The sequence below is a fragment of the Urocitellus parryii genome, chromosome 15 (assembly GCF_045843805.1).
Source record: "Urocitellus parryii isolate mUroPar1 chromosome 15, mUroPar1.hap1, whole genome shotgun sequence".
NCBI lineage: Eukaryota > Metazoa > Chordata > Mammalia > Rodentia > Sciuridae > Urocitellus > Urocitellus parryii.
The window spans coordinates 42,210,615-42,234,362 of NC_135545.1; the positions used below are offsets into that span (position 1 = coordinate 42,210,615).

A 23,748-nucleotide genomic window follows, 5' to 3' on the forward strand; every position below is an offset into this window, starting at 1 on the left:
ACCATTTGACCCAGCAATTCTACTACTTCTTTTTATTTCACATACTCATGTGAAATAGAAACCTATGTCTATACAAACATTTGTACAAGAATGAAAACAGCATTATTCATAATAGCCAAAAGTCCATTGACTGGTGAAGGGGTAAACAAAATGTGGTATAGCATATAAGGAATATTATTCAACCATGAGAAGGAATGAAGTACTAATACATGATATAAAGTGTATCTTGAAAACATCATGCTGGTGCTAGGATTGTGGCTCAGTGGTAGAGGGCTCGCCTAACGTGCAAGGCCCTGGGTTTGATCCTCAGCACCACATAAAATAAAAATAAATAAAATAAAGGTATTGTGTCCAACTACAACCAAAAAATAAATATTAAAAAAAAGAAACTGGGCTGGGGATGTGGCTCAAGTGGTAGCGTGCCTGGCATGCATGCGGCCTGGGTTCGATCCTCAGCACCACATACAAATAAAGATGTGTCCGCCGAAAACTAAAAAATAAATTAAAAAAAAAAAGGAAACATCATGCTAAGTGAAAGAAGCCAGACACAAAAAAGGCCATATTTGTATGATTCCATTTATATGAAATATCTAGAATAGGCCAATACATAAAGATGGGAAGTATATTGATAGTTTCCAGAAGATGGCAGGGAGAGAAGAACTGGCAGTGATAGCCATGGGATTTCTCCTGGGGATGGTGAAATGTTCTAAAATGAGATGATGGTGGTACAATTTTGTGAATACACTAAGACCCCCTGAATTTTTAGTTGTAGATGGACACAATGCCTTTATTTTATATATATATATATATATATATATATATATATATATATATATATATTTTAGTTGTTGATAGATCTTTATTTTATTTATTTATACGTGGTGCTGAGAATCGAACCCAGTGCCTCATACATTCCGGGCAAGTGCGCTACCACTGAACCCCAGCCTCAGCCCCTTATTTACTTATTTTTATGTGGTGCTGAGGTTCAAATCCAGTGCCTCATTTGTGTGAGACAAGCATTTTACCACTGGGCCACAATCCCAGCTCCTGAATTGTTCTCTTTAAAAGGGTAAAAGTGGGGCTGGGAAGGTAGTTCAGTGCTTACCTAGCATGCACAAGACCCTGAGTTTGATCCCTAGTTCTGCCAAAAAAAAATAAAAAATAAATAAAATGAAAGGAATGATATTTCAATTGTATTTCAATTAAAATAAAGCTCCCCCCATGAAAAAGATTCATCTATAGATCTTGATAATTGATTGAAATTTCAACTGAGAGTTCCAGAATAAGATTCTTTTATTTTTAAAATTTATTTATTTATTTTAATTAGGTATATATGACAGCAGAGTGCATTTTGTACACAATTGCAGCACAACTTTTGCTTTCTCTGATTGTACATGATGTAGCATCACAATATATGTGCAGTCATACATGTACCTAGGGTAATAATGTCCATCACATTCCACCATCTTTCCTGCCCCCATACCCCCTCCCCTCCCCTTCCACCTCTTTGTCCATTGAAAGTTCCTCCATTTTTCCCATGCCCTCCCCCATTATGGATCAGTATCCACTTATCACAGAGAACATTCAGCCTTTGGTTTTTTGGAATTGGTTTACTTCACTTAACATGATATTCTCCAGCTCCATTCATTTACCTGCAAATGCCATAATTTTATTGTCTTTTAATGCTGAGTAATATTCCATTGTGTATATGTACCACAGTTTCTTTATCCCTTCATCTATTGAGGAGAATTTAGGTTGTTTCCACAGTTTAGCAATTGTGAATTGAGCTGCTGTAAACATTGCTATAGTATAGCATTACTATAGTATGCTATACTATATCCTTTGGGTACAGACCAAGGAATGGGATAGCTGGGTCAAATGGTGGTTCCATTCCAAGTTTTCTAAGGAACCTCCATAGTGCTTTCCAGATTGGTTGTACCAATTTGCAGTCCCACCAGCAATGTATGAGTATGCCTTTTCCCCCACATCCTCGCCAACACTTATTATTTCAGAATAAGTTTCTGTCTTGAGGGATTCAGTAAGAATGCCAATGCCAAAGATTGGGAAGGCACCAGAAGGAATATTTTGGGAAGAAAGACAGTGAGTTTGGTTCAGAAAATACTGAATTTGTGTTTGTGCCTCTATGGGGCACTCTTTGAGACTAATCAATAAATGTAGAAATGGACATCAAAAGAGAGATCAGAGTTAAGAAATTTCAATCTAGGGTCATCCAGATTTAGGTGACAGCTAAAACACAGGAAAAGGTGTAGTGGTAGCACTTACCAAAGAGTTTGGACTGTCGGGGATTTGGTTGAACCAAGAAATATGTTGAAGGGAAAAAAAAAGAACCTGTGAATATGGACAGGAACACAAGTGTTGGAGGAAGAAGAGAAGGGTGGAGCAGGGCCTTGGACACCTTTGAAGGCTTGTGAAAGGAGCCTGAACCCAAATTACAGCCTACTGACCACATTTGCCTTTTCTGCAGGGATTCAGGTTACAACCAGCAGCTTTTATTCACCATGTTTTTTTTTTTTTTTCTGCAGTATTACTGCAATAGGGACCAGCAAACATAAAGTTTAAGAGCTTTTGTTATTTTGAGAACAGTTCTGTAAAGTCCAATGGTGGGAGAGTATTTTGTGCTTACAATAGGACATTTCAGTTCAAGGCAACTCAGAAATAGGAAGCATCTTAGAGCCCCAAAGGGACCCAATGGCTGGTTCCCAGGAGGCTAGCTTTATTCATGCTGTGTGCTCACTCACATTCACTTTTCTTAGTAGCTTTCTGTTGCCAGAGATTGAGAACAGAAAGTAGCAGAACAGCACATTGTTTGAAGGAGAACCAAGCCTTTGAAACTATCTTAATTCTTGCACAATATTGCCAGAGAGAATTTCCCTAAACAAATGCAAAACACTTATTTTCATACAAGTTCCCCCATAAAACCCCAGATCCCAGAATCCTACAACTAAAAGTATTGATTAAGGATGTGCAAAAAACTGGGCTGGGGTTGTGTCTCAGTGGTAGAGCCCTTGCCCAGCATGGGTGAGACACTGGGTTCAATTCTCAGTGCCACATATAAATAAATAGAAGTCCATCAACAATTAAAAAAAATATTTAAAAATAAGGATATGCAAAAAGTCTCTAGGCATGGTGGTATAAGTCTGTAATCCCAGCAACTCAGGAGGCTGTGAGTATAGGATCACAAGTTTGAGGCCAGCCTCAGCAACTTAGTAACATCCTGTCTCAAAAAAAGAAAAAGTGTATCTCAGTGGTTAAGCACCCCTGGGGTCAATCCCTGGTACAAAAAAAAAAAAAAAAAAAAAAAAAAACAGTGGGGATATGAAAAACACTTTTGTACAAATGTTACAACCTAATAGAATTCCTAATTGATTATTCTTAATATCAGTTTCCAAGTGCCATGAATAGGATTGAGTTTTGGGTTTCTTTTTATTTTTAAAGTTATTTCCCTAATCATGGTTTAAAAAAAATATTGGGTGATCTCAGGATTTAGAAATACTCTCCATGAAATAGATCCTGATTAGGTGTTCTCTTTTTACAAATGAGGTAATCAAGGCAGAAGGAGGCTGGTTTGAAATAGTGAATCAGTGCAGACTACTGATTAGAATGCTGTGAAGTGTAATCCCAAAGTCTGTTCCCAGCATCTCTTCCTGTAGCTGGAGATTGTTGATTTGGTGTTCAAGTGTTGACAACAGAACTAGCACTTACCCTTCCTCCAGTATCTTTCTATAGGACATGCTCGCCTTTAAAGTCCAGTCAGAGCTTCATTGTATTCTTTTTCTTTTAACACAGATTCAAACAAAGGACTTTTTATTCCCTTTCCCAACCGGGAAATAAAGGATTCCCTAACCAGCACTTCTGCAACCCAGGGCAATGGTATACCAGGTCAGAAATCAGACACTTTCCCACTGGGGCCACAGGTAATGTATTCACTCCCCTACTGATCAGTTGACTAGCCAATGATTAATACTAGTAATTCAGTGGACTCTCACTGAGTTATTTATGAAGGCCTAAGAGGCCTTGTTTGAAAAAAGGCACTTTTGGATCCTCTAAAAGAGAATGGCAAGACAGGGTGTAGAATACTTTCTCTATTAATTTCAATCTCCATTTTCTTTATTCTCACTAACCTGTTATCAAATGTTATATATTTATGTATGAAACTTTAGTACATTTTATTCCAGGTATTTTAGTTCTCAAACAGGATGCAACTGTTATATCTTTCGGCTGGTCATGAAATTTCTCCTCTCTATCCAATTTCTCCATCTCCTGTTCTGTTGCCTCTTAACATTTTCTACCTTTACCTTTTAATTATAGAGTCTTCCATTTCAGGAGTGGCTTTCCCAGAGCTGCTTCTTCCATGTAACAGGAAAAAAAAAAAAAAGAAAAGAAAAGTTAAGGGGTGAAGACGGCACAGGAGTGATGGACAATTGGGAAGGTGGAAATCATGCAAACCTTGGGAAGAATTAAAAATAACAAATTTTTAGTGAAAATTTTGACGAGAAAAAGTCATGCAACCATTATATAAGATTTATTGTGTGAGTGAATATGATACAAAGAGCAGAATTGACTACTGTATGTTCAACTTCTCCCTTTGCCTTTTCTTTGATAAATTTGTATGAGCAATGAAATTGTAGAAAATAACCAGAGGGAAAAGAAGCAAAGACTCTGAATCATGTACAATTTGGATGATCAAGACTGTACTATTAAAGTTAGTAAGATTTTTTTTTCAGTTTGAGTATACAATATTTTATTTTAAAAAGAAATAATAATTGTGATTAAAATTATTATTATAGTATTGTTATTATTAAATAATAATTTAAAATAAAGCACTTAATTGATTTCCTTGTTCTTAAAGATTCTACTTGGGTGACTTAGAAAAAAATCACTCTTACCATTTTTAAAAATTTAAGGAAATGGAGAAAAGGATACTCCAATTACATTTAAAGTTAGAACTTCTTAGATTAAAAAAAAAAAAAAAACTCTCCTTGGAGAGGAAAAGGAAATTGCTGTAATCCTTTTAGTTTAACAAACAAGGAAGTGGAACTTCTTTCTCTGCCTGGTTACCAAAAAGACACTAAATATACTTCAAGAACCTTTTTTTGAAACCAAACCTTAGGTGGCTTCTTTTTTTTGCTTTAGCCCTTACCTAGTTATGCTTAAGATTAATTTCCAGTCTGTTAAAACATCTATTAGTTCCTGTGGTTGATACTCAGCTTTACCAAAAGGTAAAATAAATATGGGAATCCTTTAAATAGAGGGGAAAAAAAAGAAAAAGTGGCCTCATCTAATTTCTATGCTGAGTTATCTGAAGCAGAGAAAATACAGTATTTCACCTTTTGGAATGTCCTTTATCTTCTAAGATATTTTATATTTTCAAGGAGTCTCCTTACCTGCTTCAAAGAAACTCTGGCATCTCCTGTATTCTGACTGTTTTTAAAATAGGCTTGACCTTTGCTTGAAGGATGGTTTCTCTGCTTCCATGGATGAACATCCTTGCTAATAGGAAAGTACTCTGAACCCCTTATCTAATGAGCTTATGTCTGAATGCTGGTATATGTCCTTCTTTCTAAACTTTCAAACTTCTTTTAGATGCAGGAAGTGACAAGAAGGGAGATGCCAAGTGACAGCCACCAGAATGATGGTAAATATTTTGCTTGTTGAGTGTTTTTCCCCACACAGATGAAATTTAAGAAATGATGATATCACTGCCCTGAGGCCCTGTTTAGTCAACTAACTCTTTTCTACTTTTCTGGGGATTGCCTTGAATGTTTAGTGACATGTGAGGTTTTGATTTTTTGCTTGAAGAGTGGATATTCTGGCCTCCTTTATTCTTTTTATATTGGCCAACTATTCTGTTATTTTTTCTTGCATTCTTCTGGATTTGTTACTATTCTATTCATTCCCCACCACCACCACCATTAGTTTATAAGTTACACATAGTTTCTATACTTTTAATACAATTCCCAAAACAACAATATGTGTTCTTAACTTTTACAATTTTAAAATTAATCAATATCTTAAGTCTTCTCTTGGATAATTTAAAGACCCTAAAGTCATTTTTTCCGTTTACCCTCCTGATATATGTTATTCTTATGGATTTTAATTCTTGAAGGGTGATTTTGTTGAGTATAGACTTCTAGATTGTCAGTTGTTTCTTTCAGAATATTGAAGAATAGTTGAGAAGTTAGCTGGAAATCTATCACTCCTGAAAAGATAATCTTTTTTTAAAAAAAAACCTCTGGTTACTTTTAGAATTTTCAGTTGTCTTTAGTTTTCTGAAATTTCATTGTGATGTCTGAATTTTTTTTTTTTTTTGAACCTGGGATTGGACCTAGGGGTACTTAACCACTGAGCCATATCCCATGCCCCCTTTTTTATAATTTTTATTTTGAGATGGTCTCACTAAGTTGCTTAGAGCCTCACTAAGTTGCTGAGGCTGGCTTTGAACAGCCTCCCTGGGATTACAGGCAGGTATCACCACACCCAGTTTGTTTATTTCTTCTGTTTGGTATTTATTATACTTCTCATATCTGTGAATTGTGTCTCATTATTTCTGTAAAGCACTTTGAATACTGTTTGTGCCCCCATTCTTTTGTGTCTTTTATCTTTCTGGAATTCTTAGTTAAATAAATCAATGTCAGAGATTTTCATTTTGTCCTCTTTGTGTCATTATATTTTTCATCTTTTTTTGACTGGTCTACACTCTGTTTAATTCCTTCTGACCAATCTTACATTCTCTTCAACTATATCTAATCTACTATTAAACCTGTCTGCTGAATTCTTCATTCCAATTTTGTTGTTGTTGTTCTATATGCTTTTTCAAGTCCTAAGAAGAAAATCCAGACTTTTTTTTAGATGTACATGACAGTAGAGTGAAGACTTCTTTTATGTTTCTTTAGACATGACAAGCATGACTGTTTTATAGGCTATAACTGCTTTTTATAATGTTTGATTTGGGGGGGAGGTCTGTGTTTGTTTGTTTCTACTGGTTTTACTCATATTGTCTTGCTTCCTCTTTGTTTTGGCTCTTTGTTGGCTATTTTAATAATTATTTTAAACTAACAATTAATTATTAGTCTTAAATGAGTGTATCTTTGCTAGAACAGATTTTCACTTGCTTCCACCAGGCACCCAAAACACTATCAGTCACCTTGATTCCAGCTTAAGCTTTGAGGTTCTCTGAACTACCAGATGATGCAAACTTGTATTACCAGTCATTACAAGAGCTAGTTTATTTCCAGTTTACTTTTATTCTAAATATTATATCCTCCCCAGAGTTCTTTTTTAGAGTGTCATGTGTATGCATGTGCATGTGCTTGTGTGCGTGTGTGCGAGTGTGTGTGTGTTTTGCAGGTAGGGTGTTATTAAATACCCCATTTTGAGTGGACCTTAGTCTTGTACTTCTGTCCCTTTTATCTTAAAAAGGGACTTTCCATGCTAGACTTACCAAGGAGTTCCTGTTGTTTCCTAGATTTTCCTACCTTCTTAGCTTTTAGATGCTTTTAAGCATATATATCATCCTACTTCTTTAAATTCTTAAATGGAATGATAGTCTGAATTAGCTAATTTGTTATTACTTGAAACAGAAGTCCCTTGTTCCTATATATATATATATATATATATATATATATTTGTTTTTTAAAGAGAGAGAGAGAGAGAGAGAGAGAGGAGAGAGAGAGAGAGAGAGAGAGAGAGAGAGAGTGAGTTTAGTTTTCGGCGGACACAACATCTTTATTTGTATGTGGTGCTGAGGATCAAACCCGGGCCGCACTAGGCCCTCTTGTTCCTATATTCTTTTTGACACTTAATGATATTGTTCTATGACCTTTTCCATACTGTGTGTGTTGACCCTTGGTAAAACACTGATGTTCTTATAGGTACTTAAGAACATCAGAGTTGGAAGAGTTAATGTGACTAACTCAGATTCAGTATTTTTTTGTTTTGTAAGGAATCACTTTAATCACATGAAGCTCTTAAAACAGCAAAGAGCACAAGGCTTTCTCTCTTTTTTTTTTTTTTTGATGTTCTACCTGCCCCACTACGACTTTTGGAGATGACATACATACCTATCTGAGAGAAATATACCTGGGTTAGTACCTAAGTCAGAGATTTTCATTGGTTTTGTATTCCCTGCCATTTAATTGGCTTAGGATAGTGGTCCCCAAGAATTAACCCAGTACCTCTGGATGGAGTTTGGGAATAAGAGTTGGCTTAGCTTTATTGCAAGGAGTCTATGAAATCATAGACTAATTATTATCTGAAGACTCAATACATAAAATCACAATTATCATGTAGTGGTACATAAAAATTTTTATGTGAAATTACTGTTTAGCAAACTTTGATCTGATAGTTTTAGGAGGAAATTCCTAGGAGATTTGATTGATGTGAAATTTATCTCCTGAATGTTCATATATTCTTTACTGGTTTCATAAAAATTCCCACATTTTTTGTTGTCCATGTGGAAATTCTCTTGTAACTTTATGCTACCATTTATCAAAATTATTAACCACCTTGTCCAAAAATTTTTTCTGGCTCAATGAACAGAGGCACCCCATGAAGGATTCTCATTGTGTGTGTTTTCTCCCCTCTTGGTGGTAATTAGAATTCAGACACTACTCGCCTCATCAGTCTACAGTCCAATCCCCAGAGAAGATGACTAGAGATGGGTACCGAATATCTTTTTTGGACAATAAATCTTCAAGTTCTTCTCCAGAAAAGGACTTGACAACAAAACCTGATACTTATCAGCTTTCTCATGATGCCTCATTGGGTAAACGCCTGGATGTGGGTGATTCTAGCCAGATCCATCCCTATCAGATACCTTCTGATGTTGGTCTGGAAAATTATGATGGTCATTATTCTCAAACTCGAACCCTGCATGAAAGTCTTGGTAAAAGGCCTCAGAGAAACAAGAACTACCGAGAATATAGCACAAAGCTTCCAAATGACATAAAGGCCACCGTATCCCATTCCTGTGGAGATTTACTGACTTCTCTGTCAAACCCCGACTCCAGCACTGAAAGACTTTTGAAGCTTAGTTCAGGTAATAGCTTCCTGTCAGTTTACAGATATTTTTCATATGCATGAAGGTAGAAAGTATAACTGGAAATTTTGGAATTAATGTTTCGTAAATTGCATTAGCATTTCTTTCTTTTCTTTTCCTTTTTGACACTGGGGATTGAACCCAGGGGCACCTAACCACTGAGCCACGTCCTCAGCCCTTTTTTTATATTTTATTTACAGACAGGGTCTCACTGAGTTACTTAGGATCTCACTAAATTACTGAGGCTGGCTTTGAACTTGCAATCCTCCTGCCTCAGCCTCTGAAGCTGCTGGGATTACAGGTGTGAGCCACAACACCTGGCACATTAACATTTCTTAAATTGTATTTCAGGGCCTCCAGTGGTCCATGGAACTTACAGAAATCTACAGGGTAGAGTTTAACATAACAGATATGTTAGAGAAAATTTGTAGGAATGTAAACTTCACAGCTACATTTTATTTTAGTTAAGTAGCATCCCAGGATGTGTTTGTAGCTGCATATAATATTCTCTGAGTTACCTTCAGAAGAAACTAGTTTCAGAGTAATTGATGGAGACTATTCTTTAATTATATGTTAATTTATTCAACTATATACATAATATATGCCAGACACTATTCTAGCTCTTCAGAAAAAGTAGTAAGCAAAAGCAAATTCCATAATTTCTTAAAAGTCCCTACTTTCATGTAAGCTCTATAATAAGAGCAGACAATAAATCAAAACTTATAAACATGTGTAAATTTATGATAAGTGCTGTGATGAAAAAAACAAGGATGAGCCAGGCACTGTGGTGCACTCCTGTAATCCCAGTGGCTTGGGAGGCTGAGACAGGAAGATCACAAGTTCAAAACCAACCTCAGCAAAAAGCAAGGCACTAAGCAACTCAGTGAGACCCTGTCTCTAAATAAAATACAAAATAGGACTGGGGATGTGGCTCAGTGGTAGAGTACCCTGAGTTCAATCCCCAGGACCTCTCTAAAATAAATAAGTAAATAAAGACTTGAATGAAGTAAGAGTGTAAGCCATATAGATAAGTGAGAGGAGAACTTTCTAGTGAGACTACTACGTGCAAAGTTCCCAAGTCTGGATCATGCTTGGCATGTTCAAGAAACACAACCCATGTGGCTATAGTAGAGTTAAGTGAAGTGTATGGATGAAGTCAGAGAGATGGCCAAACTTTTATTCTGAGTGAGGTTAGAAGTAGTTGAAGGGCTAGGCGCAGTGGCAAATGCTTGTAATCCCAGCATCTTGGGAAGCTGAGGCATGAGGATCACAAGTTCAAATCCAGCTGCAGAAACTTGAAGAGGCCCTGAGCAACTTAGCAAGATCCTGTCTCAAAATAAAACATAAAAAAGGGTTGGGGAGGATGGGGTTGTGGCTCAGTGGTAGAGTGCTTGGCTAGCATGTGTGAGGCACTGGGTTCGAATCTCAGCACCATGTATAAATAAATAAATAAAGGTCAATCAATAACTAATTTAAAAAAAAAAGGTTGGGGAAAACATAAAAAGTGGTTCAGTGATTAAGTAGTTTAATACCCAGTACCAAATAAAAGAAGAAGAAGAAAAAGTTTTTGAATGGTTTGTAGCAAGGAAATTATGTGATCTAACTGAATAATTACTCTAGCTGGAAAATAAGTAAATAAATAAATAAATAAATAAATAAATAAAAATAAAAAAAAGAATTACTCTGGGGTTGGGATTGTGGCTCAGTGGTAGAGTGCTCGCCTAGCATGCACTGGGTTCGATCCTCAGCACCACATAAATGTAAATTAAAGATATTGTGTCCACTTAAACCTAAAAAATAAATGTTAAAAAAAAAAGAATTACTCTGTCTGGGCAGGTGGAAGACACCTACAATCCCAGCTACTCCAAAGGTTAGGCAAATTTGAGGGCAGGTTAGGCCACTTAGCAAGACCCTGTCCCAAAATAAAAATTTTTAAAGGGCTGGAGATGTAACTCGGTGGCATAGCACTTGCCTAGCATGTGTGAGACCCTGAGATAAATTTCTAGTACCAAAAAAAGAAAAGAATGACTCTGGAGGCTGTATTGAGAATAGACTGTGGGAGTGGGGGCAAGGATGAAAATTCTTTTAACCATTTAAAAGGTTATGGTCCAGATAAGAGTTGGTGGTGGCCTTGGCTAGATAGAGTGGTTAAGGTGATGAGAAGTAACAGGATGTTTTGGAAGAATGGAGTTATCATTTACTAAGATGGAAAAGAGTGGAAAAAGCAGGTTTTCAGATAAATATCAAGAGTTTGGTTTTAGATGTCTTAAGTTTGAGATGTCTACCAAAAGATCCCAGAGATGCCAACCTGACAATTGGACTTATTAGTCTGGAATTCAGGGGGAAAGATATGGCTATAAATATGAATTAGAAGGGCTGGGGATGTGGCTCAAGTGGTGGCGCGCTTGCCTAGCATGCGTGAGGCACTGGGTTCGTTTGTCAGCACCACATAGAAACAAAATAAAGATATTGTGTTCGCCTGAAAAACTAAAAAATTAAAGATTTTTTAAAAATATGAATTAGGGAATTATAAGTGTTTTGGTGGCATTAAAACTGTGAAACTAGATGAGAAACTAGATGCAAGAGAGAAGGGGGACAATTACAAGTAGAAAATGCTTGGGTAGTCAAGAAGAAATAGGATCTAGTTTACCAATAGAAAGAAAGGTTGGCTTTAAATGAAGCACAGACAGTTCATCTATTGTAATAAGAAGGAGGCAGAGAATTTATGGATACAAATACAAATAAGAGTTGGTAGATTTAGTGGTGGGATCACATGGACATTTTCTTTGATTATCTCTATTTTTTCTGTGTAGATCATCACCTGAGAGAAAGGAGAGAGGATGATGGAAGTTTGAGGAAGATAAGAAATGTGAAATGATCCTCTCAGAGTATAGAAAAGTAAATTTTCCAGGGTAATATATATGAGAGCCGGACAGAACTAAGAGCCTATACAAGATAGTGATCAGTAATAAAGTATGGAAGCTCAGATGCATTTTATTCTCCAACCACATTCCACTGCTGTGGTATAAGCTTTTGGAGCATGTGGGTTATTGGATTTAATCACAGTTAAGATTTTACCAGGTGAAGGGAGATAGAAAGGGTCCAGAGTGTTGAGGGTATTTGCTAGGGAGTGATTATTATGATCTTTGGACATAAGAGAGTTGAAGGGCAGGTTCATCTTCCAGCCTGTTTCCTCCACAGAGCTATATGCCACCACTCATTTCAACAGTGACCCTGCTTTGCTGGTCAATGTAGAGCAACAATTATCCAGCAACCTCAGTGATTTAACACCAGCACATGGCTCTTTCCCAAACAACTCGGCCCTGGGAAACTCTCTGCGAATGCTGCTGTTACCTCCTGGGACTTCAGAAGACAGAGAGATTCTGACCAAGAGGTCATTAAGCCCATCCAAGAGAGGATTCAAACGGAAGGACAATATTCTTGTCAACCTGAGTGCAAAGCATGGTTTCCGAGATGCTACAGGCAGTGAGGCAAGTGTTGGCTTGTTTGTGTGTGTGCAAGAAACACATCCAGTTCAAGACTAGAATGGGGTTCTGGTGGGGATGGTGTTGGTTCTAGCCAATAGTGCTAGAAGTTCAAAAGAATTTTCAGAAGCCAGGCTAACGCTGTCAGGCTAAAGCCTGTGATTCTTCTATCCTTGGGAAAGTCATTTTCCCACTGCCACCATTTTCTCCTTTCTATCACAGGGGAACTATCCCTGATCTACTTCCAGAGTAAAAAAATGTGGTAGGGAAATACTTTAAGAAGTGGTCAACAAGAGTTTACTAACAGGAAGGAATTCAGACAGTTCAGGGCCTCTGGGTTAGCTGAAGATCTTTATAGCATTAATTTTAATAATATCATCATGCTTACTCATTTTTTTCAGCCACAAATGACTTACTTGAAATAGTTTTTATAAAAAGCTTTGTTTTCACTTTTCTACCTACAAATTCATATAATTCTAAATTTTTGCCAAAGTAGCAGCAAGAAGATAAATTAGGGCTGGGGTTGTGGCTCAGAGGTAGAACACTCGGCTAGCATGCATGAGGCACTGGGTTTGATCCTCAGCGCCACATAAAGTAAAATAAAGACATTGTGTCCACCTATAACTAAAAAATAAAAGTAAAAAAGAAGATAAATTAGATTATCCAAGGGATTTTTAGCTAAAAATGGGCTCAGAAAATGAATGAAAAATCAAAAACAATCCCACATATGCAATATAGTTCATTTTTACAAAATCAAAATGTAATAGTATATATAATAAAACTTCAACACTTACTAAGAAGTTTGGCCCTGCAAGCTTATCCCACATTCATTCCTCACAGAAAATGCCCTCCACTCCCCTCTCTTTTCTGTTTGAATGCTAACTTTTCTCCAGATCTTAACTCTGATAATCATGAAGACTTCTCTCTTTAGTTATAGGAACCACAAATCCTTAGGATCCTCTCTGAACATTTGTCAGTTAATCATTTACTGTCCTGTAAGGGAACAAAATATTTGATCAAGAACTGCTGTTTCTAGTCATTTGTATTTTCAATTGTTGGAAATCTTTTTTTACATATTTGGGATGAGTTTATGAGAGTTTTTTGGTCGTTTTTTGTTTGTTTGTTTGTTTGTTTTTTGACTCTTCCCATTCAGTTTACAGAACTTTGGAGGTGATTATAATTTTTGTGTACCAAAGGGGGCAGTCTTGTAATACTTTTTTTAAGCTTGTGCTAGCCCTTCCCCTCTCTCTCTCTTTCTCTCTCTTTCTCTCCTTCCCCATTCTCTGCCACCAATGCCCATTTTATCAGACAAAACACTGAGAGTTAATGTATTTAGGGTAAAGGCACAGTATCACTTAGGATATTTGGGATGCCACAGTAGTAAGAAGGTTTAGGAAAAAAAATTCACCTCTACTTCATATTATATTGTTAAACTCTCAATGCGAGGCTGGGATTGTGGCTCAGTGGTAGAGCACTCCTCTAGCAAGTGTGGGGCTCTGGGTTCCATCCTCAGCACCACATAAAAATAAATAAATAAAGGTATTGTGTCCAACTACAACTAAAAAATAAATATTAAAAAAAATCTCAATGCACTTTTCTGGACTACAAACTCTCTTTCCTGTCAGACATTAGGTGTTTTTTATTTTTTAATATGGAAAGTTTTCAAATTGCTGCTTGAATATAAATATAAAGCCAGACCTTTTTTTTTTTAAGATGCTGGGGATGAAATCCAGGGCTTATACATACCAGGCAAATGCCCTACCATTGAGTCTTAGCTCCATCCCCTGAATATAAATATAAAAGAAATATGCTGTTCCATTTTTATAAGATGTTAAGTCAGAAAATTTCCAAAAAGAAAAGAGCATTAAATTTTAAAGATATAAAAAACAATCTTAGGTTGCTCAGTTCTATACATGATTTTGTAATTAGAAAATTTATTTTTGACCAACTGACTTTAGAGGCACAAATTGTAAAAATTAAGGTAGATAATGCTTTAAAAAAATCCATAAAGTATATAAAACATAACTTGTTGAAAATTAAATGACACATAAAAAGTAACAAAATTACCTCATAGTTCATAAAAATTATCCCCAAATCTCCCCAGATTATCATAAATAAAAGTGCTAAAAGGCATATATATTTCCAAGTTGCTTCATGATGTACACACAAAAGTACAATCCACCAAAAATGAATGACAGTAAATATTAATTACTGACAAGTTCCTATAAAGAGTAGCCCTGTGGCGTGAACAGACTTTCTTAACTTTTTTCCCCAGTCAGGTTGTTAACTTCTTAAAGGACCCCATCTTTCACCTCTTCATATATCCACAGTCTTTATTGAGTTACTAGTCCAGTACTCTCAAGACACATGATCAGTGGTCAGTACAGATCTGTTGAACAAATGTTTATCCCATTTGTATTGCCTTTCCCTACCATCATAGGCAACACATGTGAATTAAGCTATAAATATCACTGTCTTTAGTGTTGTTTCATTAACTAATCATTCATAATTTTTACATCGAAGATTGAGAAATAATTTGACTGTTTTTAATTATATCAGTCTTATTACAGCCCATGAGACTCTACAGAAAAGATTGGTTGATTTGTACAGTAAAATTCACAATTACATAAATTACATAAATGTCAGATCACAATGAATAAAAACAGTTGTGGCCAGGTGTAATGGCACCTGCCTATAATCCCAGGAGACTAAGTCAGGAGCATCTTAAATTCAAGGCCAGCGTCAGCAACCTAGCAAGGCCCCATTTCAAAATAAAATTTGAAAAAAACTGAGAATATAGCTCAGTAGCAAGCACCTCTGAGTTCAATCCCTGAACCACACACACAAAAAAAAATGTGAATTTTACTATACAGATCTATCTATACAAGTTGTGTATATAGCTCTTACTGAATAAAAAATATCTTTAGTACTAGGTCCAACAGTAACTTCTTTGGGGGAGGGATACTGGGGATTGAACTCAACCACTGAGCCACATCCCCAGCCCAATTTTGTACTTTTTATTTAGAGGGTCTCACTGTGTTGCTTAGTGCCTTGTCATTGCTGAAGCTGGCTTTGAACTTGAGATTCTCCTGTTTCAGCTTCCCAAGCAGGATTACAAGTGTGTACCACCATGCCCAGTGTAACTTTTTTTTTAATGGTACTGGGTATTGAACCCAGGGGCACTCTACCACACTGAGCTATATCCCTATCCTTTTTTAGTTTTTATTTTGAGACAGGGTCTTGCTAAATTATCCAGGCTGGCCTTGAACTTGCAGTCCTCCTGCCTCCTTAGTCTCTGGAATTATGGGTGTACACTATCACACCTGGCACCAGCAATAACATTTAACATATAACATTTAAAATGTTATAGGACATTTATGCTTATTATACATTAAACTTGAATGAGTAAATGACCTGGATCCTTCTGAGGGATTCTTTTTAAGAAATATATACATTAATATATTAAGTAGAAGCTCATTATGAGTTATAATTTCTTATTAATTATTCCCAGTTTTACTTTTTAAAATATTCTACATTTTAATCTTTTTCTATTACATAATATATCAAATCATAGATGTAGGTGTCAAGCAACACATTTTTATTATTAATCTATTCTGAAAATCCACTCAGAAAATTATGTTAGAAAATACTCTTACCTTTGATATTATCCTTGAATATTGTACGTGTTTGCCTTGGGCATAAATAACCTGCTATTCCAATCCACACTGAAAGTTGAAACCATCTCTTTTTACTTTTTACCATTTTAAAAAATATTAGTGCTTTAAATGTCTGGATTCTTACTTTCCATGTTGTGTAAGAATGACAAATGGTTGCGGGGGTTTGTGTTTTTTTTCTTGAGCCTCTCTCTAGTGACCTGGGCAGTTTGCATGGTTTGCCAGGAAACCACAGTCCCCCGATCTCTGCCAGAACCCCCCATGTGGCCACTGTCCTCAGACAGCTCCTGGAGCTTGTGGATAAGCACTGGAGTGGCTCTGGCTCCCTCCTCCTCAACAAGAAGTTTCTCGGTGAGTTAGTGCATTTGCAGTTCCTGGAGGAGAACTGCATCTTACTTCTGCTCTGTTCTGCTAAGTCACTTAGACCCTTAACTTGCAAGGAAAATTGTTCTTATATATAAAACATCTCAAAAATACCATAGTTAACAAATATGCATTTTTCTTACATTTGTCTTCCCCACATATTAAAAATCAAGCACTCTTTCCAGTTGTTTTGTAGCAACTGTTTTGTTCCTCCTGTGATGTCTGTGTGTGAGTGTGTATGTGTGTGCACACACATGCTCACACATGTAGGCTTTAGTAATATATAGAATGACCAGATATGTAAATTGAGAATGGTCATGCTAATAATTGCAAAAATATTTTATGATCCTTGGGAAAGTGCCAGTAATGAATACAACAGAAATTAGGTTTGATCATCAGAATTCTGAGATGACTGTTTAAATTTTATGGTTTGAAAAACTTGAATGAGTAAATGACCTGGATCCTTCTGAGGGATTCTTTCTAAGAAACAGGGGGAAAGCAGTTTTGCAAATTTTGACTTCATGCATTTGTTGCTTAATGAAAGAAGAATTCAAGGAAATTTGGGTGTTAATAAAAGTTGAAGTGAAAACTAGAAACTTGAAATTTGTTTAGGTTGGAAAAACTTTTTTTTCTTAAATTTCTAAGGGCTGGGATGTAACTCAGTGGCAGAGTGTTTGCCTAGTTTACATGAGACCCTAGGTTCAATCCCCAGCACTGATTTTTTTTTTTTTTTTTTTATCCTAAAGGGACACATGGGAGAAGAAACCCTAGCCCATTGATTTTCCTTCCCAAGTTGACACATTGCTCTCATATGGTAGGAAATCATGCCCTGGAGCCATGAATCACTGACTTGAGAGTAGTGCACTCAGGAAGGAAGCGTTGTTGCTGTTCCTCCACAGAGGGCATGGGATTTAATATTTTAGCCTTCACAAAACACCTCTTACAACTACTTAACCAAATTATTGTAAAAAGGAGATAGTTACATTACAAAGCTGGTGGTTAATGACTAGAAATTCTGTGCTTTAGCCTTTAAGATTGGCCCATGTACCCAACCTGAATTTTTCCAGGTCCTGCTCGAGATCTGCTTCTGTCTTTGGTAGTCCCAGCTCCCCCTCCTCAACAGTGGTGTCGCTCACATCCTGAAGACCCATCCTCAAAAGCCTTCCGCAGGAGGGACAGTGAACTGAAGGAGGCTGGGCTACTTGTCCCTAATGATATGGTATGGCTCTCTTGTATTTCTATCTCCTCTTCCTTAACTAAAAAAGAATTGAGCAGCAGGATTAGAATGGCTCTAAGACCCAAAGATTATCATCATTAGGAACACCTAAACACTTCGAAGCCAATATAGAAAAGTCAGGCTGGATGACAAATCAGAAACACAACTCTTTCCATAGGGACAACTTGGAAGTTCTCCAAGAATGACTTTCTCATCCTGGCCCTAATCAAAAAATTTTGAAGAAATACTTGAAATGGGAAGGGGGAGTGAACAAAAACCCTAGAGTGAAAATATTTAGGATCATGATCTCAAAGTTTATGGCTTGAGCAAAATGAAGGAAGGCAAATGTCTCTGCCTTTCCTCCCTTCTGATAGAGCTGAGAGCATAGAACCAGGGTTCATGCTAGAGCATCAGGTTGCTGACTCTGGGAGAGGAAGAAGAAACTCACATCCCCAAGCCTTTATCTCTATTCTTAACATTAGAGGATTTTCAGGCACCAAGTTCAGTTCTAGAAACTTTAGATGACTCAGAATGCTAGCCACTTGTCAAAATTATCACTTGTTTAGCAAGAGTGGTGGGTAAATCATAGGAAAGATCAGGACTCCATGTGATTGATTTGTTTGCTGCACGTCAGCTGTGTTTGCCAATGAATTAAATTAGTGATAAAGTCACACAGATGCTGACCTTCATTCATTTTATCACTAAAGGAAAAGATTCTTTAAATCCTCTAAAATCACTACTCAGGATATCAGATTCTTAATATGTTGGTATTCTGTTTTCTGATCAAAAGGAAAGTTTGAAGCAAAAACTGGTCAGAGTGCTGGAGGAAAACCTCATTCTGACAGAAAAAATTCAGCAGTTGGAGGAAGGTGCTGCCACTTCAATTGTGAGTGGACACCAGTCTCATACTTATGGTAAGTCATGTGTGGGACTTCTCAAGCCAACTGCTATAGATGACCCATTTAATAAGCTTCACCAGCCAAAGTTCATGTGGCTGCCCTTGACTTACTTGGTCATTGCTTTTCTTGGGAGTTAGTGGAAACAATCATCCTGATTCAGAGAGGTGTATTGCAAGGGGCTTGGGCTACCAGATCTTTGTCAGTGCAAAGCATGCACAAATGTTATTATTGCTGTTATTTTTGACAATGATACTTGCTTTTGTGATTATAGAAGTATAATGTGCTTTCTACAGAAAGTTTGGAAAATACAAGGAGAATATAACCCTGTGACCTAGCAATAATTATCACTGGTGTTTTGTTAATTTACCTCTATGTATGTATGTTTAATTAGGAACTTTAAATTGTGTTCTGATATCTTAAAGAATAATTTACAGGGTGTGGTTTAGTGATAGAGCACTGGCATGTACAAGGCCCTAAGTTCAACCCCCCAACACTGCAAAAAGTTTTTTTGTTAATTTACATCCAACAACACACACATTTTTTTAAACTAGGTATTGAACCCAGGGGCTCTTTACCACTAAGCTACATCCCCATCCCTTTTTATTTTTTTTCTTTTAAGACAAGATCTTGATAAACTACTGAGAGGGAGGTTCCCTAACTTGCCATGACTGGCCTCAAACTTTCAGTCCTACTATGTCAGCCTCCTGAGTCACTGGGATTATAGGCATGCACCACTGTGCCCAACAAAATGCACACATTTTAAGTTTGATCCTACTCATATCACAGAACATATCACATAAAGTTCCCTCATGCCCCTTGTACAGTTTCCCACATTCTCTACCCCAAGAAATCACAGACCTGGTTTTTATACACTAATGATACTAATTTAAAGGCATAGGTAGTTCCTATGGTATCACATGAATATACTGTATTTATCTACCTAGTCCTTTGTATAGTTGTTTCCGATGTTTGTTGTTGTTATAAATATAGCTGCCATTACTTATAATAATAGTTATATAAATAATATACAGAGAATATAAGTAATTCTGAAGTGTTTCCAAACATTCAGAAGAAAGAACTAAAGTGGAAGAAGTAATCCTAGAATGAAAATGTTTCTTCGCAATCATCTTTCTTCCCTTCTGATGGAGTTAAGAGACCTAATATTTATACATTCATAACTAATGCTGCTATTCATGTATAATATACACAAATCTTTGTGTACATTTATTTTCTTACAATATTTTCCTAGGGGCTGGGGTTGTGGCTCAGTGGTAAAGCGCTTGCTTCACATATGTGAGGCACTGGGTTCGATCCTCAGCATGACATAAAAATGAATAAACAAAATAAAGATATTTTAAAAAAAGAATATTTTCCTAGAAGTAAAATTAGTGGGTCAAAAGATGTGGACATTTCTTGAGACTTTTATTACATATTGCCAAAAAAGGTGCTTTCAGTTTACACGTGCATCAGCAGTGTGCTCCAATGCTCTTTTACTCCACCTTTGCAAACACTGAGCATGTTTTTAGTTTTGTATTGTTACACTCGAAAAATAATATCCCATTTAAGTCTTGATTATATTACTTTATTACTAGCATATTTTAAGCCAGTTTTTTTGTTTTACTTTTTTCTTCTTCTTCTTTTTTTTTTTTTTTTTTTTGGTGTGTGTGTGTATGTGTGTGTGTGTGTGATACTGGGGTGATACTGGGGATTGAACCCAGGGCACTCTAGTGCTGAGCTTTATCCCAGCCTTTTTAATTTTTTTTCCCAAGAAGGTTTTGCTAAATTTCTGGTTTTCAATTTGCAATTCTCCTGCCCTAGCCTCCCAAATTGCTGGGATTACAGGCATGCACCACTGTCAGCTAGGCCAATATTTTAGATAAAGTGTGCCCTCCACTTTAAACCTCCAGTTCAGCTTCCCTAAGCAAATTAGAGCCATTCAGACTATCATGAAGAACTTTATTTGGAAGCACTGAATTTCCATTGTTAAATCCCAGCACAGTCTGATACTCAGAAGCCTGAATAATTGAAACATCCATCCCATTTATCTACTCTGAAAATATAAGTAGGTATTTGTCCACAGGTCTTTACTTTCAATCAGCTAGGGGGCCTGTTTCAGTATTTTGGCTAATTCTGGTGATGAGCACAGTTGCTGTAGTCCTGTTTTCTACCTTCCAGAACTGTCCTATCTCAAATTGTGATCCACATTTGTATTACCTGGCAGCTTATTATGCCATATATTGGGCCTCTTCTCAGACCTACTGAATCAGAATCTATTTTTATTCTCAAGCATATGAACATTAAGAAGTATTGTTCTAGAAACTGGCCTCAGTTCCTGAGCTTTTGCCTACTTCATTATTATAGGCAGTCATACAATTTAGGGAGGTAGAGATGAGTGTCTCAGCTACAATTCCATTTCTGCAAACATTCATTGAATCATTACTATGTGTCTGACAGTTCTAGATGTTTTCACAAATTACATGTGGAGTAGAGGTCATACAAATGGAGAATATAATACTTATTGACTGCTTAGGTAAAGTGAGGACAGGTGTCTCACTGAATCCTTAAAGTGATGCTGTAGGGCAGGGTTATTTCCTCTAGTGAAGCTCAGAAAGATGAATTAACATGTTCAAAATTAAGTAGTTAAAATTTAATTCAGATCTGTTGCCAAATTCCATGTTCTTCACACCATAACTCCTGTGTGAATGGAATATGGAGGTGAGTGCCATGGGGCACTCAATTGTCAAAATGACCATTTGAATATGTAAACACTTATCAAAGGTAAATAGCTTGGAATCCTGCTCACCCGGCTACTGTACTCTTTGTAGATGATCTTGTGCGCAAAAACCAACAGTTGACTATGCAAGTGGCTTGCTTGAACCAGGAGCTTGCCCAACTGAAAAAGCTGGAGGAGACCGTTGCCCTTCTTCATGAAAGTCAGAGGTAGGCGAGTTTCTGTCTAGTGGTTTCTGGAAGCAGATGTTTATTTCTCTTTATCTCCTTTGCTTTGTTTTTAATGATAATATCTATGAAATTTACAAATTAATTCTAGTGTTTGTGTAAACCTCTTGTTCCTGGCCAGTTAGCTCAGGGATCAAAGTACTACTTTTGGTGCTATTCTTATACACCAGGGACTAAAGATCTTTGCTGACATTGGCAGGTTGCAGCATCCCAATAATTAATTTCTTACTGGTTCTAACAGGGTTAACGTCTTTGGGGTCAGCTAACTTTCTTCACTATACCCCCTAAAATCAGTCATTTGGCTCCTCTGGAAAATGCCTTCCTGCTATTGGTCACAAAAGATGCATCAAGAGCACTCAGTAGAGAGTGATAGGGAAAGAATCCAAAGTATGTGTCTTCTTCAGAAGCACTCAAAAGCGTCAGCATCTTCACAGAAGAGTACCCTTGGATGCAGACCAAGAAACACCTGAGAAGACCTCAAGGCCACTGGCTTGGCAGCTCTAGGGAAGCCCTTGAAGTCTTTATTTACCAGTCTACCTCTACTAGGATTTTCAATGACATTTAAATACAAGCACCCCATTCCCAAATCTTCAGCTCCAAGCTTTATCACTCTTTTGTTGAAATAGCTTCATATCCAGAGGATTAACCCCCCCACTTCTGGATGTATTTTTTTCATTATATGCATTTATATGTGGGTTGGGAACCAAGAATATGCATTTCCAGTAAGTTTTCAGGTGATACTGTTGCTGCTGATCTGGGAACTACATTTTGAGAGCATTAGGGTATCTCTTTTTGGGTATGTATAGTCAAAATAGTATATTTTAAGTTAACTTGAAACAATTTTTCTGTGTATTGGTCCCATTAACTCAGTGTACAAGTTCATTTATTATTATTTCATTTTGTTTTTGATTCTTAGGGAATTTTTTTGATTTAGTCTTATTTGCATAATTATGTAAAATATTTCTATGTAGCCCCAAAAATCAAATCTATAAAATAATATAAATTCAGAAAAATCTAGACCCTTTTTCTGTCTCCTCTATCCTTTCCTTTTCTCCCACTGACATTTTATTGTGGATGGTAGCATTTGTATTCCCCCTTAATTATATAAAAAGAAGCATAATATTGCTTTAACATTTTTATCTTAGAAATAAGTTCACAGTAGTCTATGGAGCTTGTTTTCATTCCTTTGTATAGCTGCATAGTACTCTAGTGTGTGGTTGTAGTTTATTTGACTGCCATCTAGTAATGTCTGTGGATATTTTGGTTAGCCATGTTTGGCTGTTAAAAAATAGTACCATCAGGGCTGGAAGTATGGATCAGTGGTGGAGTGTGTACGTAGTTATTTGAGGCCCTGTGTTCAACTCCCAGCACCAAAAATAAAAACAAACAAAATAGTACTGTAATGAACAGCTTTGTGTATATACCTTTTTTTTTTCTTTGCCAGTGTGTGGATGACTTTCAACATTACTTGATAATACAGGGTTCAGGAATACAGGATGGCATCATTGTTGGTTTCAGAGGCAGGACAGATTAGAAAAAGAAGTTATGATTTGGAGAGTGCATAGAAATTGAGGCCTGATCAGGAGCCAGTGTCCTACTTACCTCATCAGGAAAGTTGTTTTGAAAACAGTATAACAGCCACTCTATAAAATGTGAAATATATTATTGCTTTAGTCAGTCTGGAACACAATCAGAATTGTAATGAAGAAACTGTACATTTGCTTTTAAAATAACCCACTTACAAATTTGACAATTCTGTTGAAAGATGATATTTCATTTTACATTTATCTTTAGCACACATTTCAGACCCAAATGGCATCTACTTTGCTTTTGTGATTTCATGACTGTCTTTCCCCCTCTGGGTATCAGATCCCTGGTGGTAACTAATGAATATCTGCTGCAACAGCTGAATAAAGAGCAAAAAGGTTATTCCGGGAAAGCACTCCTGCCTCCTGAAAAAAGTCATCATCTGGGGACATCATCGCCCTTTGGGAAAAGCACATTGTCTTCCTCCTCACCAGTGACACATGACACGGGTCAGTATCTAACACAAAGCATCTCAGAAACTGTCCCAGATCCTAATTTGTGGAGCTAG

At 36.7% G+C, this 23,748-nt stretch overlaps 1 protein-coding gene across 1 annotated transcript in view; it reads left to right on the forward strand.

Annotated features, from left to right (window-relative positions):
* Lrrc36 (leucine rich repeat containing 36) overlaps positions 1 to 23,748 on the forward strand; it is a 60,365-nt gene extending 36,617 nt beyond the window's left edge. The window contains exons 6-14 of the mRNA XM_026413279.2: positions 3,808 to 3,935; positions 5,605 to 5,657; positions 8,613 to 9,058; positions 12,260 to 12,555; positions 16,403 to 16,568; positions 17,648 to 17,799; positions 18,587 to 18,710; positions 21,521 to 21,635; positions 23,523 to 23,748. Of these exons, the coding sequence (XP_026269064.1) occupies positions 3,808 to 3,935; positions 5,605 to 5,657; positions 8,613 to 9,058; positions 12,260 to 12,555; positions 16,403 to 16,568; positions 17,648 to 17,799; positions 18,587 to 18,710; positions 21,521 to 21,635; positions 23,523 to 23,748 (1,706 nt within the window). The remainder of the gene's footprint in view (positions 1 to 3,807; positions 3,936 to 5,604; positions 5,658 to 8,612; positions 9,059 to 12,259; positions 12,556 to 16,402; positions 16,569 to 17,647; positions 17,800 to 18,586; positions 18,711 to 21,520; positions 21,636 to 23,522) is intronic.